This window comes from Ahaetulla prasina, chromosome 1, assembly GCF_028640845.1.
Source record: "Ahaetulla prasina isolate Xishuangbanna chromosome 1, ASM2864084v1, whole genome shotgun sequence".
Lineage (NCBI taxonomy): Eukaryota > Metazoa > Chordata > Lepidosauria > Squamata > Colubridae > Ahaetulla > Ahaetulla prasina.
Window position 1 is genome coordinate 244813386 of NC_080539.1, and position 16102 is coordinate 244829487.

At 37.6% G+C, this 16102-nt stretch overlaps 1 protein-coding gene across 1 annotated transcript in view; it reads left to right on the top strand.

The window, feature by feature from the left end:
• The window catches only part of ITGB5 (integrin subunit beta 5), an 85696-nt gene that overhangs the window by 32744 nt on the left and 36850 nt on the right, over window positions 1-16102 (top strand). The window contains exons 5-9 of the mRNA XM_058195105.1: window positions 4369-4537; window positions 7506-7667; window positions 9827-9922; window positions 10475-10564; window positions 15031-15165. Coding sequence (XP_058051088.1) covers window positions 4369-4537; window positions 7506-7667; window positions 9827-9922; window positions 10475-10564; window positions 15031-15165 — 652 coding nt within the window. The remainder of the gene's footprint in view (window positions 1-4368; window positions 4538-7505; window positions 7668-9826; window positions 9923-10474; window positions 10565-15030; window positions 15166-16102) is intronic.

Here is a 16102-nt window from a genome sequence, read left to right on the forward strand (position 1 = left end):
GTTGTAGTATCCTGGGGACATTTGATCACATTTTGCAACTTTCTGACAAGCAAAGTCAATGGAGAAGCCAGATTCACCTAACAACTGTGTACTAATTTAACAACTGCAGTGATTCACTTGGCAACTGTTGCATGAAAGGTCATAAAGTGGGACAAAACTTACTGAACAACTGTCTTGTTTAGCAATGGAAATCTTGGACTCAGTTGTGGTTGTAAGTTGAAGACTGTGTAACACATCTCCTAGGTCCTTTGATCCATGAACACTGGTATTCTAATATTACTGGGACAACAGGTAAAGCTGTTGATATTAAAGGGAGATTACTATAAGGACATGCAAAATTGGTCACATCCTTCAAGCTTCTGTCACTCATCTTGCTTTTGAAGTATGCCTCATGTCTCTACCAGTACCTTATGTACTCCATTATTGTCTTCGATGAAGACTTACAGATGTTGGCCAAACCCATAGGTGGAAGTATACCTATTTATAGATATGTCCACAGTACCTTACTTTTGCTGTTAATTGCTTAATGTCTATTCATTTAGTTTGCAAACCTATCATTTATCTACTCCACATCCAAAACTGAAACTCTACAGCAATGTTGGTTCTGAAGAAGGAAATATTTGAGGGGAAAAAGGCAAATAATCCTGAACTCATCAACTTAAACTGAGAAATGGTTCACTAAGAACCATTTACGTATGTCTTTTTAATGTAAGCTTTAACATTCTCTCTCTCTCTTTAAAGATTCTTATACCATCAGCAAGAATAGTTGCTTTTAGGATCTGCAGCCAGTTAAGAAAATAATTTCTCAGTCCTGCGATGTAAGCTTAGTATATTTGAAAGGATTTATGCTTAAGAAAGCATGTTTAAGACTTCAGCCCTAGTTGTAGACCCATGGATCAGTTCTGCTGCATTTTTGAAGCATTCGCTTGCCAGGGATTCTTACTATTTATAACAAAGAGGTTTTATCCACTTTTAAATAAGGTTGGGCATAAGGGACACTGCCTCATTGCTGAAATTAAATGGGCAACAAATGAATACTTGGCTCTAGATATGAAGTTTTTTGCATGGAAGGTTGCTTTGTGTCACTCAAATCAGTAGTTATTAAGTACTGCTCATCCTCTTTGAACGCTGATGCACACAGCTATAGAAGAAACCAGATTCTACCATTTCTTCGGCTCAGTATCGTTGAAGAGCAATACAGTATGCCTGTATGTTTCCATCTGTGCCAGATGGAACAACCTATAATGATCATATATAACAACTGTTTTGGAAGTTTAGATAATTATATTACAAGCAAACATCCTTGCAATAAAAGAGGCTGGCTTATGTCTTACATATTAGAAACCAGTTTACAGGGAAGTGTTGTGACCTAGGCCTAAGTAGTTATTACCAGACTCAAGCAGTCCTAAACAAACATATTTTATTAGAGCAGCTCATTCTCAGCTTAGTCCAAATTAATTCCAAAACAAGTCCTTCAGGCAAAGTCCTTTGGCCTTATCACAAACCTTTGTCTTCTTTGGCACCCTGCCAAAGGCTTTTCTTGGCAAAGCCCCACGAAGTTCAGAAATAAGAGACGCTGACTCAAAAAATGTTGTTGTCTGAGACACTCAAAGCTCCTCCTTCTTAGGCTTCTGCAAAAATCAGATTTTCATTTGGCCAAGTTATATTTAAAACTTGCTTCTGGAATAGTTTAGTGTGACCTATTTGTTTCTATTTCTACAGTGGCTAGCCAGCTCTTTAAAAAAAAGTCAGAAAGCCTTGAATTTATCAAAACAACATGCTAAATATTTCTTTGAACATTGTGTTTTGGTGAAAGTACTTCAATAACAATAGCACCCTTAGCAGTTTGTAGGAGATCACAATTATTCCTGGTGTTTTGAATGGGGCCCTCTGTATTAATTCAAGGTATGACTGGCCCTACCAGTGGATGCTCCTTGCCTTAAATAACAGGCATTGAGCATTGTGAAACAGGAGAAAATTATTCCTCCTTGTTCTTGTATTTTGTTGCCTGGGAAGTGTTCTGGCTCTTGTTCTGAAATGGCTTCCATAGTTTCATGTATCATTTTCTACCTCTGTTTTGATAGGCACAAATGAAGATTTCTTGCTTTACCTGGAGCTTTAAATGTTTTGAGTTATACCAGGGGTGTCAAACGCAAGGCCCATGGGCCGGATCCTGGCCACAGTATGCTTAGACCTGGCCCATGGGGCTGCCCTGGAAACAGCAAAGGATTGGCCCACTGGGCCTCTGCCTCCTGCAACTCTCTACCAGTGAAAACAGAGCTTGGGGGAGCCGCATGTGGACCAAAACAAATTAAAAACAAAACAAAAGGAGAAATGTCTCCCCTTTTGCATTTGAGCATGCAAGAAGGGACAGGAAAGGAGAAAGGGAAAGAAAAAAAGACAAAGAAAAAGAAGGAAGGATGGGAAGAGAGCAGGAAGGAAAAATAAGGAAAGGGGGAAGGAAGGAAGGAAGGAAGGAAGGAAGGAAGGAAGGAAGGAAGGAAAGAAGGAAGGAAGGAAGGAGAAAGGAGAATGAAGAGGGAAAGAAAAAGAAGGGAGGGAGGGAGGGAGGGAAGGAAGGAAGGAAGGAAGGAAGGAAGGAAGGAAGGAAGGAGATTATAATGGTAGTGAGGAAGGGTCTGAGTGAAGTCCTGCCTTAGCACTTGTCCACCTCAGGTGCCCCCGACATGAGAGACGATGAGCTGGCCATGCCCCTTGGCCACGCCCCCCTGAGGTCAAACACAACCCTGATGTGGCCCTCAATGAAATCGAGTATGACACCCCTGGGTTAGACTAACAGGAAGAAAAGCTTTAATGTTTTGTAGCATCTCCTAGGATGCATCACGAAAGGGTGATACTTAAGCAATGTTTTAAAAGACTGTGACTTTGATGTTTAACCCATAACAGTTTTGTATATGCTTGGGTGGGGACTGGCTTCTGGCATGCTTTGAAGAGCAAGTCACCGTTTCTTTATAGTGGAATCTTGCTTAACTGGCTGAATCAGCACCTTCATATTATATTATTAGTACAGCACTCAAACAGGTTCTGTATTGCTTAGAGTTGCCAGATTTTCTTATGCAGATTCTGTGCTAAAGATTCAGAATTACAGTCTTGTGGAACGTCTGAGGACTCCTGTGCCTATTTGTAAGAGAAAGGAAGATTAATGCAAAACAATTTTTTATGGTGTAAAATTGGTGATGCACGATGATTTTTTTTAAAAAAAATCATTATTTTTCGGTTTTGCTTTTCAAATGGAGAACTAGGTTCACTCAAACTACTATTAGTAGACCTCAGCATTTTTCAAATTGTAAAGCTTTATGTAAAAGAAGGGTGACTCAAACATTGCTTACTGTAATGATCCAGCTAATGATCCTGAACCTTGTAATCTATTCACAACATTTATATTATTCTGATCATCACAAAGAAGGAAGGTTGGAATCTTGTTAGCAAATACATTATGAGCATACACAAAAACCAAACTATTTTCACTGGGCATATTGCATTCATGTAGAGGCTGGGGACAGTAGCTTATATAAGATTACAAAAGACAAGTTCATTTAATTTTATTTACTGAAATGGTGCATTAATCTTCTGGGCCTATTTAGGTTGAAGTTTCTGTCCCAAGTAATTATTTAATTCAATAGTCAATCATACTATTCCTCATATAGCATTTGAAATAGTTAAATTCCTAAGGTAAAATTTTAATATCTATTATTATTATTATTGTGAATATAATTCCTTTGATGGCTGGGAGAATCTAAGATATTTCATCCCTCAACTCTGTCAGAATCCATCTATATCCATCCACAAGTGAGGCAGGACATTTGGGAACATAGACAATCGGATGACCACAGCTACATTCTTTGAAGGAGACAGGAAAAGTGTGGTTCTTTTAAAAATAAAGGACAGTGTTTTCATTCTCTGCAGCTGTCTCTAACTAGACTTCTCCAAAAAGCTGCAGGACGTTGAGATTAACAAAATTTCTTTTGTAAAATTACTATTTTGGTAGGAATAGGTAACCAGTCTAGCCATGAAATGGTGTTAAAATTTCTTTCTTTCTACCTGTTGCTAGCTCTGTGCAATTGTTTTTTAGTTTTAGAGAATATGGTGTCATTTCAGTGGTTCTAGTCGCATGGGTTATTTTATCTTTAGAAACCTCCTCATATACGGAAGTTCTCATCCATCCATAATGTTGAACAATTCTTTAAAAAGATTCTGTTCCCCATGAGTCAGAATCTGTATTTTTTAAAAGAGTAAGATATATCTAAATTTCTGTTTTACAGCAGCTTTGATGAGGGATGTATGAGATGTTATGATGTTTTTGTACTAATATCAAAAATAATGTGTATTCTTTCTTTCTTTTTTTAGATATAAATTGTTCCCAAATTGTGTCCCATCCTTTGGGTTTCGCCATCTTTTATCCCTCACGGATGAAATAGATAGATTCAATGAAGAAGTTCAGAAACAGAAAGTTTCCCGTAACAGAGATGCTCCAGAAGGGGGCTTAGATGCAATCTTGCAAGCTGCTGTGTGCGAAGTAAGTAATTTGAGCCTCTGTGGGAATAATCATTGAAAGCAATTTTGCATGGCATGCTGGTTACCAGCACTATTAGCAATGGAAATTGATACATGGACATGGTTTCGTTTTAGAAATTGGTGCAAGAATTCTTATTATATTTGTGTTATGGTATAAGTACATTTTACTAAGGAATAGTTGCACTAAGTTGCTTTTCCATGTCATTTTAGTTGTACGGTATGAGGAAATATCTTTTTTCCTCTGTACTGCTGTTTTCCCTTCTTAATATCTCTCTGTGTTTGAAATACAATTGTTTTTACCCATCCCATCTTGCAGGAGGGACATGCTCCAACTGCTGTTAGCTAAGGAATAATAGCTGGCAGGGCCTGAAAGAAGGAATTTTTCTGCCATGGCACCCACCCTATGGAAGATAATTTCATCTGAAATTAAGGTGGACCCAACCATACTGGCCTTTATTAAGGCCCTAAAAATTTGGTTTGGGGCTTTGGGCGTCAGGAGTGTGATACAAACCATGTCTTAGCTTTGTCATTTATGAAGCTCTGCTCCTACGTTTTTATTTTTTATCTCATATTATGAATTCTGTTCTTTTTATCTATTCCATTGTAGGCTGCCTAGAGTCATACATGAGTTATGCAGCTACATCAATCAATAGCAATAGCATTAGCAATAGCAATAGCACTTAGACATGTGATTTCCTTTGTAGCAATAGCAATACCATCTAAACTTATATACTGCTTTAAGGTGCTTTACAGCCCTCTCTAAGCAGTTTTACAGAGTCAGCATATTGCCCACAACAATTTGGGTCCTCATTTTACCTACTTCGGAAGGATGGAAGGCTATGTCAACCTTGAGCCTGGTGAGATTTGAACTGCCAAATTACAGGGAGCCAGCAGTCAGCAGAAGTAACCTGCAGTACTGCACTCTAACCACTGCACCACCACAGCTCATCAATCAATCAAATGAATAAATGAAAGAAAAGCAACATGCACCGGGTACCAGTTATTCTTCGTGCCTCTTTCTTCAAACAGTGGTTGCATTTTGCATAATGGTTTTGATAAAATGGGCATTCTTTCTGCCTTTGCATTTTGCTGAGCTATGTAGCATTGGGACTTAATTGTGAAGGACCTGTTGGATGTCTTTGACTGTGCTTTTGTTTCTATTGCCTGCTCTTCCTTCATGTATTTTTTTAAAAACTTCTGCACTGACGAAAACAGAGTCTGCTTCTGAAATGCTCAGGAACAGTTGTCTCTTGTTAGCTGGCTCGGCAGAGATTCCTTGGCTGGCAAAATGACCGTTAGAATTTAAACTGCTGCTTGGGAAATCAGATGATAACATATCCATCACTTTCTTGGAAATGATTTTTTTAGGAGAAACTAAAGACTAAACTCTCTTTTTGCACTTTCTACTAATAATATTTTTCATGCCTCTTTTTGATATTCTCTTCACATTTATATCGCTCTCCAGAAAATTGCCAAGTATAGATATAAAATACTCGGTTCTTGTTCCAGAACTGGGTGGGATCAGTAATAGTTTAACATCTACTGCGGTTTCAGTCTGCGAGTGGCCAATGAAAATATAGGCTGAGCATTTATTTCCCATATGTTCAGCCCATATTAACTTCAAAATAAACATTCTGGCTCTCAATCAACAGCCCCGTTGAAAAATACTGGCCAAAAGTTATTCCAGACTGTTTTTTGTTCTATTCCAGAGTAGGAACTTTGGTTCACCGATTGTTGCTGAACTACAGTTCCCAGCCTTCTTTATTTCTCCCCATTTTAGCTGAAGTGCTGAGAGGTGTAGCTTAACAACATTTGGAGAGACATTATTCTCTATCCTGGGTTAACACCAGTGGTGGGATTCAGCCAGTTCGCACCACTTCGGGAGAACCGGTTGTTAACTTTCTGAGCAGTTTGGCAAACTGGTTATTGGAGGAAATCATTAGGGCAGAGAACTGGTTGTTAAATTACTTGAATCCCACCACTGGTTAACACAATATTGTTGGCTAATTCTTGCACACCATGCTTCCTTTTTTTTCTGTCAGTCTCACATCCATTGTGGCATTTTGTTTGATGAACATTCTGTAGTTTATTTAGAAGAGACATTAGGCTGTTTAAAAAAAATTCTGGGCTCTACTAATACAGGATAAAAATCCCACCATGGATTATTCCCACTGTGCAGGCATTGGGCATGCTCCGCAGTGGTGAAATCCAATTTTTTAAATTACCAGTTCTGTGGGCGTAGCTTGGTGGGCATGGTGTGAATTGGTGGGCGTGGCTTGGTGGGCATGACAGGGAAAGGATACTGCAAAATCTCCATTCCCACCCCACTCCAGGGAAAGGAGAGTGCAAAATCTTCATTCCCACCCACTCTGAGGCCAGCCAGAGGTGGTATTTGCTGGTTCTCCGAACAACTCAAAGTTTCCGCTACCAGTTCTCCAGAACCTGTCAAAATCTGCTGGATTTCACCCCGGCATGCTGCTCTGATCAGGTCTAACACAGGGGTTTTTAAACTTGGCAGCTTTAGGACTTGTGGACTTCAACTCCCTGAATTCCTCATTTTGGCTGGGGTATTCTGGGAGTTGAAGTCCACAAGTCTTAAATTTGCTAAGTTGGGAGATCCTTAGTGTAAGAGCAAAAGAAGACCATTCATGGTTTCACTGAATTGAACTCTTGAAATATAGTCAACCTCTTTTGTAGCAATGGTATGCTGGGCATCATTAGATTGAGCTATTGGTCCTTTCAAAAGTGTTTCAAAATCATGACCTGCAAATGAATTTACTTGTTTGGTATTGTCCCTTTTTATTTCAGTGCAGATTTTCTGATTGCAGAATTTAAAGACTTGGTTTTTATAACCTATTTTGATCTTGCTGTGGAGGAGGAGGTGGGGTTGTTTACTTATATTCCCTTTTCTGTACAGGTTTTTAAAGAGTGTGACAGAACTTCTATTTCTTACCTTTATTTTCATGCAGAAAGAGATTGGGTGGCGGAAGGAGGCTTCGCACTTGCTGGTCTTCACTACTGATGATGTCCCACACATTGCGCTTGATGGAAAGCTGGGTGGTTTAGTGCAACCACATGATGGGCTGTGTCACTTGAATGAGGCCAACGAATACACAGCATCCAATCAGCTGGTGAGAATGCACAGCTGGATATTCTTTCTTTTCCCCTTTTACTAAGATGTTTCAGAATTGCTGTTTACTTCAGTATGCATTTGTCCATTGCAGAGCTTGGACACATATTCATGACCCAAAATATGTTTCCGTCTACCTAGTTATACTCTCTAAAATGTAGTGCTGTTTTTTTTTTTTTTTTAAAAATGGATTTAAAAATTGTCTTGGATTGATATTTTAAATATTTGAATTTCACAAAAACTTTTCGGTCCTTATGGACATAATAGAAATGCACGGTGCACACTGGATTCCTGTGTTTCCCACGATAGGTTTTTTTTTTCGGTGTTGGAAAGGATATTACGATACTCCAAACAATGCTTATTATTTTATGATTAATGCAAGTTAATATGCCTGCTTTAGATGCAAAATCACATTTTCAAATCTTGACTGATCTCGGAAAAGCTAAGAGAAGTTGAAGCCGCTCGGTGCTTGGATGAAAGACTACTAGGAGATCCATGATTATAATTAGACTAATATTTCTCAGTCTCAGCAGCATCAGGATGTGTGGACTTCAATTCCCAGAATTCCCCAGCCACCACTGTGGGTAGATATGGCTAGTTACCCAAAATCAAGCTTGACTGAGAGGGATTTTGATTTCTAAATTAACACGGTTTAATTATGCAATAGTTTATATCAGCCTCAGTTATTTCAGATCATGACAATATAAATATACTCATTGACAAATTAGTAATAATAATTTCAAAGGACAAATAGCTCCCGATGAAACATTAACAGAGAGTGCTTCAGCATGAAGCACGCTGAATGAATGAAGTACTGCTTTGTTTTCCATAACCGTGGCCTTCTTTCTGTAGGCCAAGCAAAATGCCAACTCAAACTTATTTTTTGGCCCTTTAATGAGCCTGTAATGTGCCCCTCCTCTCCTGCTGGAAAGCTTTTCTGACTGGTTGTCCTATAACAGCCGCCCGGAGCGCTAGAACAGAACCATCCTTTGTTTCCCAAGTAAACAAAACAAATATACATCTTGGTTGACCATTGCTGTAATTAATATACTAGCCTGGAAATGCAGTGAAAAGCTGGTGCCCAAATGTATGGCAGGTAAGGCTTAGGAGAACATCAGTTTGCTTTCTGAAGAAAGGTATGGATAAACTTCTCTGAAAAATTGCTAGAGAAATGTTAGCATGCAGAGAAATGATAGTTATTTAGAGGTTGATCTCTCTTTAAAGAGCTACATTCTTATGTACACTGAAATGCTTTTGTCCTCCACAATGTGGAACACCTTCTACCAACTTGGGTTTATATGACCCCACCTAAATAAAGATGGCCTAACTTTAATAATCTATGCCTGAATACCATGTTTTATAGATTCCGCTAACATTCCTACAATTCTTTGTAAATCTACTTTTAGAAGAAAATTCAGCTTGGGAATTTTTACTTTATAAAAAATTAGGCAGCAAGACTAGATTATCAAGAACAGTGATTATCATGTCACTGTTCATTGCCAAATGCAGTTCAAAGTATGGTGTTACTGTAGTTTATAAACTCTTTCATCCTTTAGCACCACAATACTTGGAATGTCTGTTCCCAAATATTCCGGCCAAAGTCTTGCACGTTGCTTGTTTGTTTGTTCATTTATTCATTCATTTATTTCCCTGGTTTATTACTATTATTTTTTATAAACAACTCAAGGTGGTGAACATAGCTAATGCTCCTTCTTCCTCCTATTTTCTCCACAACAACCACCCCGTAAGGTGAGTTGGGCTGAGAGGGAGTGACTGGCCCAATATTGTAAGCACAAATTACTATAGATATGATATCCTATCTATTTGACAGTTCATAAATAGAAGTATATTTGTAACCTATTCCAACAGTGCCGTAATTTCACAGGTGATGATAAATTCTTTTCTTTGCTGATAGAAGAGAACATATTTTGGTTCATATTCATAGTTGAGTTCAGGCATTTGGCAAATGATTACAGAATAATTTTATAACCGAAAAGAATTCTTGACTGCATACAGTGGAAGACTTTTAAAGTCTATTCATAAGTAAATCTCATTCAGTTCAATGTAATAAAGATAATCTACAGATTTGTGGGCTAAAAGCTGCATAATAAATAATGTTACATTATCATTATCTTACTTTGCTTTCCTTTTCCCTTTTAGGATTATCCTTCACTTGCACTTCTTGGAGAAAAATTAGCTGAGAACAACATTCATGTAATTTTTGCAGTGACCAAAAATCACTATATGCTTTATAAGGTGAATGCTAAATCAAGCAATGTCTTGTTTAGAACATTTGTCAAAGTGCCAGATTTTTTTTTCTTGAAACTGTGAAAAGGCTTGTTTTTGAGAGGAATAGCAGCTTTGAATTAAAAAGCATTTGAGATGCTTTTTGGATTTCATTATGATTGGGTTTTACAACCAGAACTAACTGGGTGAAATTTAACTGCTCGTATAGCCCCTTCTTTTCCTATTTGACTCTTTTATTAATTTCGGGCTGAAGCTTTCCTTCAAAGAACGTAAGTTTTCTAAAGCAAATAGACAAATGTTGATCACAATAACATCAAAAATAGCTGTGGATTTAATCCTTCTGGACTCTGTATAACTCAATCTGCTATTATATTATATATTATATTATTATTACTTAATTATATTACATAAAAGTTAATGTCTACCAAGTAATTACTCATTCTTCTCGTCACAATTAACATGAAAAAGACTGAAAGAACTATTAAAATGTATGAACTTTTGAGCACTTGGAGGGTTTTTTGGTTCAGATTTCAATTTTCTTGTATGCTCTGTTTTAAAAAGAATCTCACGGCCCTAATTCCTGGAACAACGGTAGAGATTTTGTATCAAGACTCCCGAAATATCATCCAGCTTATAGTCAAAGCCTACAATGTAAGTTTCATATTTTTAATTCAACTGTGAATGATCAATGTAACGCATATTTAGAAAGATTATATTTCATTCTTTACCATTTGTGTACTCTTCATTTGCATGTCTTTTTCAAACTTGATTTGTGGAATTAACTTGACTGTGTGTGTGCGTGTGTGTACGAAATCACATATTGCTTTTGAGAGAGAGTAGAGTTAATCAGCTTTCTGTATAAGGTATATGTTATATTTCTTTTATTTGTTCTTGTCAATTACACACTTCATGGGATTCTTTTAATCTCCTGCTTTTTTAGATTCAGTCTTCCAAACCTGATATTATTCTCTCATCATATCTCAAGTCATTTGTATCAGAATATAGCCAGTGGTAGATTTCCCCCCGCCCCTTGAACAAAATTCTAGAAAGCTCTTATGCATTTTCTCTTGCGTATCTTTTCTCTTAAATTCTCAGTTGAAATATTGCCCCGCTTTGAGATGTATTAGAATGTACAGTTGCCCAGCATTCACATATAAAGTCATTTATGGCTACCCAGATCGCAAAGACCCAAGTGAGATGTTTACATTATTTAAAATATAGAATCATTAACATCCCAAGTGAAGTAATAAAGGATTTAAACATAAATAAATTATTGAGCTCTATTTTTTTCTTTGATTTTTACCTGGCACTTGCTTAGAATACTGACTAAATATGTTCTAGTATCATTTTGTATTGTTGTACATAGTCTAGACCTTTTGAAATGGCTTTCATTGTCACAGGAGTCAAGCATCCTGGCATTTTTGTAAAGTTAGCCCATTGGAGTTACCTTAGTTCAATAGTTGTGACACTATATACCTTCTAATTTTGTCCAACTAAAGGTTGTAAAAAAACAGACATGAGAGTTTTCGTGGTAATAGAATTTAGATTCATTCAAAGACTGTAATCTAATGACCACATGTGCATCACAAAGCAATCTATTTTTTTAATAAACTTCCATGCTGCATAAAAACATACTGTGAGCCAGTAGTTGGCACCGGACTGGGTTTTTAAATTCTCAACTTGTTAAGAGGTACCAACCAGGTTATCTCTGTTTTTGCCTTCCTTTAAGTATATGTGTATGCAATAATTACAGGAAGGTTCCCACAATTCTACCTTGATGCTAGATTAGTTTAATTATATTTATTTTAAAAGTCCAATTTTGCATAAACTGGTTTGGGTGGCAATCATAACCACAAATGGCAGTTTTCAACCAGGTAGAAATTAATCTGAAGCAATGTTATTATGACAATTTTTGAATTAGCAGCTAGGTTCTAATAATGAAGAAAGACTAAAGAATTTGAGAATGTCATCCAGACCAGGGGTCTCCAACCTTGGTCCCTTTAAGACTTGTGGACTTCAACTCCCAGAGTTCCTCAGCCAGCTTTGCTGGCTGAGGGACTCTGGGAGTTGAAGTCCACAAGTCTTAAAGGGACCAAGGTTGGAGACCCCTGATCCAGACAGTAAAAAACTAGACAACGAGAGACTATAAAAAAACCCACTTATAATTCCTACTATTACTGATTATCTCTATTTTGTATGCAATTCCTCTAGACAGATCATTTGTTTCTTCATACTTCACACATTCTTCATTAACTTAGCCTTGCTCATTCTTGGCTGTGCCCCCCATTTAGTTTTCCTAAGAAAAGATTAGTGTATCTCTCTGATGTTCAACAAAACAATTCCCAGTTCATTTGATAATTCAAAGTTTTTATGATTTCATCCAACCTTTCACTGGTTAAAGAGATATTTTAGGTTGGGCCTTCTCAAACCTTGTGTGTTCTTAACATTGTGTGGTGCTGCTAAATCAGCTATTTAAATTGTTTACTTTGGAAGGACTAAAACCAGAAAACAGTGATGACAAATAACACTATTCTTTCTGTGGTTGTAATAGCTTGTACTTGTTCCATTAATTGTGTTTATCACACTCATGATGCTTTGAATACTTTTTTTTTTTTTAAATGATGATGGGGTACCATTTTATGACATTAGGGAGTGCTGAATATATATCGGAATAACCTGCTACAGTAGCAGTGGTAACTGCATAGTGGGGTTTGAATTTTTACTGCCTACTCATTGCTTGTCTTGTTTTGGAATGCTTTCTCTACATTGTTTTAAGACAGATAAGTGTTATGCCAGAAAGTTTATTACTTCCTTTCCATTCATGAATGCTAGAATAGCAGTATTGAGTTTTCATACAGTTAACATCTAAAGCTCTGCAGCTGCTATGGCTTGGGAAGCCAAAGTTATCTCATCTTGATAGAGCAACAGCAGTAACAGCAATAAGACCAACATATGTACTATTGATATGGGGTCCCTTATCATTATAGATAATGACCAATAAAGAAAGTAACATTTCCAGTCTAATAGAATTAGAATATGGCTGCCAGATCTAAACGGCCAATGTCCCAGAATAATTCCGTAGTGTTGGGAAGCTCCAAGTCAGGCAGGGAAATGGGTCAAGCAGGGAACTAGCCTTGAATCCTTGCATAGCGGCTTTAGTCATACTTTATTGTACATCCCTTAGAGTCCCTCTTTAAGGGAGATGGGCAATTCAGAAATGGGAAACAAACAAACACACAAATGAATGCCTGGCAGCCATCCCTCCCCACAGTTCCATAGAACTTTATCTCTTCCTAAGGCAAGCAGTCTGAGGTAATTTTTATACTATAGATGAAATACAGTTAAGTAGTCAGCTTGAATCTTTCATGTGTGGATCTGGTTGCTTGCACCTGATACATGGGTAATGCTATGAAAGGTTACAAGAGAGTCCAGTAAAAAAATATTTTTGGATCATACTTCCCAGCTTCTATCAAGATGCCTGCCTCCAATGATTTCTGCTACAGAACCATGTCTATACGTAGTAGATTCAAATAACTACATTATGCAAGAAATCTTGAATTGATTTGCTGATGTACATTTTGGGCAGTGGTGGGTTTCAGATTTTTTAACTACCGGTTCTGTGGGCGTGGCTTGGTGGGCGTGACATGGCTTGGTGGGCGTGGCTTGGTGGGCATGACATGGGAAGGATACTGTAAAATCTCCATTCCCTCCCCAATCCAGGGGAAGGTTACTGCAAAATCCCCATTTCCCCCCGATCAGCTGGGACTTAGGAGGCAGAGAATAGATGGAGGCAGGGCCAGTCAGAATTTTTACTACCGGTTCTCCAAACTCCTCAAAATTTCCACTACTGGCTCTCCAGAACTAGTCAGAACCTGCTGAAACCCACCTCTGATTTTGGGACTTTACTCAGGAAAGGAACACTGGCAAAGAGGGAGTGAGAATAAATTAATTGATTGGTTTATTACATTTCCCCTTAAATAGCTTCCTGTAAACCACAAACATATGGCCTTACCATTAATAAGAATTACTTTATTAATCTGTATTAATTAGCCAATCTCATTCTGGCAGCTTTTATTAGCCAAATAGTTGGCTTCACCTTTCCAAATAACTTGTCCCTATTTTCCAATTGACTATAAAAACAGGATAATGAGCTGCACTTTCAAATCACTTAAAATGCAGAGGCCAAGTTGATTTGGCTGCCCTTAGAATTTTAATTGCTTGAAATTACTGATGAAATGACAGTAGAGAAGAACTGTTTCTTCATTGTCATGGAATAAACCACCATATCTATGTTTGAGTTCTTCTTGTTTTCCAGCATTAATCTAGCCATTTTCTCTAGCATTTCTTTGAGCCAAGCATTTCAGATATCAGGATTCTATGTGACTGAATCCAATTTATATAAACAATTGTGTCTTGTCATCTGGTTCATAGCTCTACAGTCTACAGAACAACCAGGGTTCTGACAGCATTCCCAGCTTTATTTGATACTGTAGACCATGGGTGTCAAACTCACCATGTCTCATTGCTGTGACATTTCATAACATTTTCCCCATTTGTGGAGCTGGGGTGGGCATGGCCTGCATGTGACACATCCGGCCTGTGGACCGCCAGTTTGACACCCCTGCGTAGACATTCCCCCAGAATAATGGAGGATTCTCTGAGATTCTTTAGTCTAGACAATTTTAGCAGATTTTTATCATAGTAGATGTATTCAATTTATTTTGATTAACCTTGTGTAGAAGTTATGTGGAGGAGATGCTTCATAGCTGCATAATATTGAAAATAGAACTTGTATGCTCTAAATTTTATGAAAATTATGTTAAACATTGCAACTTTCCCTTGATATGGTGCCTTCATGAAGAAAAAAAGTGACTAATATTTTCATACTGAGTAAGCTTCTGAATAGCTGAAAACCATATTCTCTTCCCAAAATAAATTCTCAGAAAACAGCTCATCTGTTTTAATTAGGAAGAGAGAAAAACTTCTTTGTTAATTTACAATGTTTATACGCTTTTACTTAATCATGAATAAGTACTAGAAATCCAAACAGCTTTATGTTCACAAAATGATAGATGTGCTTTAAAAATCAGTTCAATTAATTAATCTTTCTTTTCTAGAGTATTAGATCAAAAGTAGAGTTAACTGTCTGGGATAGTCCTGATGACATTAACCTGGCTTTCACAGCCACATGTCAAGATGGTTCATCATATCCTGGAGTCAGGAAATGTGGAGATCTTCAGATAGGAGACACGGTGAGTTTGCTCCATTTTTCAGTTTGGGAAAAGTTGGGTATTTTCAATGATCTTTAAAGAAGAAGAAGCTGGCCATTGTAACATTATTTTACAGTAATTCAGTGGCGGCGGTGGTGATGGGGAATCTCGTGTCCGTTGTAATTTTTTGGATGGTCTTTTTCTCTTGGACTTTTTGCTATGTATTTTTTTCTCTGTTCGATGGGGAAATTACTCCCCTGACGTTCTTCTACGGTTGTCTCAAGATCTCAAGGAATTGCAGGTGGGGGCTATTGGTTCGAGCCAGCCTGGGCCACATTGTTTAGCATTGTAAATATTTAATAATTAATATTAAATTATTAGGAGGAATCCCCTGTACTCTCTAGTTATGGGGGCTGATTTTGTGCTCTTTTTCTAAATCAGGGAATTGCGTGGTTGGTATTATTTGTAGCAGAATGTGTTGCAAGTGCCATCTGTATGTTGCCATTTGGCATGGGGAAATAGAGCAGGCTGCAGTCCAGAAAAACACAGAATCACAAGGGCTCCAAAAGAACAATGAGATCTCCCCTGCCCCCATCTTTGTCAAACAAAGCCCATTTTGAGAAAGGCCTAGAAACAGGCTTTTGAATAAACCTGGGATAATGCTTATACCCACATGCATGCAGTACTTTCTTTTCAATTGCTCGAGCCGGTTTCTTCGTTCTATTGGACAAGGACAGGTTATAGCAGTAAATGGTGGGTTTGTTTTAACCAAGCTTCTCACTGATTTTTTTTTTTTTAGCAACAGTTCTGCATTCTCCAGGCAGTGTGCAAATTTGTATTTGTGTAGGGAAAAAAGAAAAGGCAGCACTTATTTGTAGTTTAAGCCAGGGGTCTTTACTTCCCTAAATAGTATTGAGCTAAATACTGTTGGTAGAATAATCCATTTAACAATTACAAAACTAAGCAGCTACTCACTTAT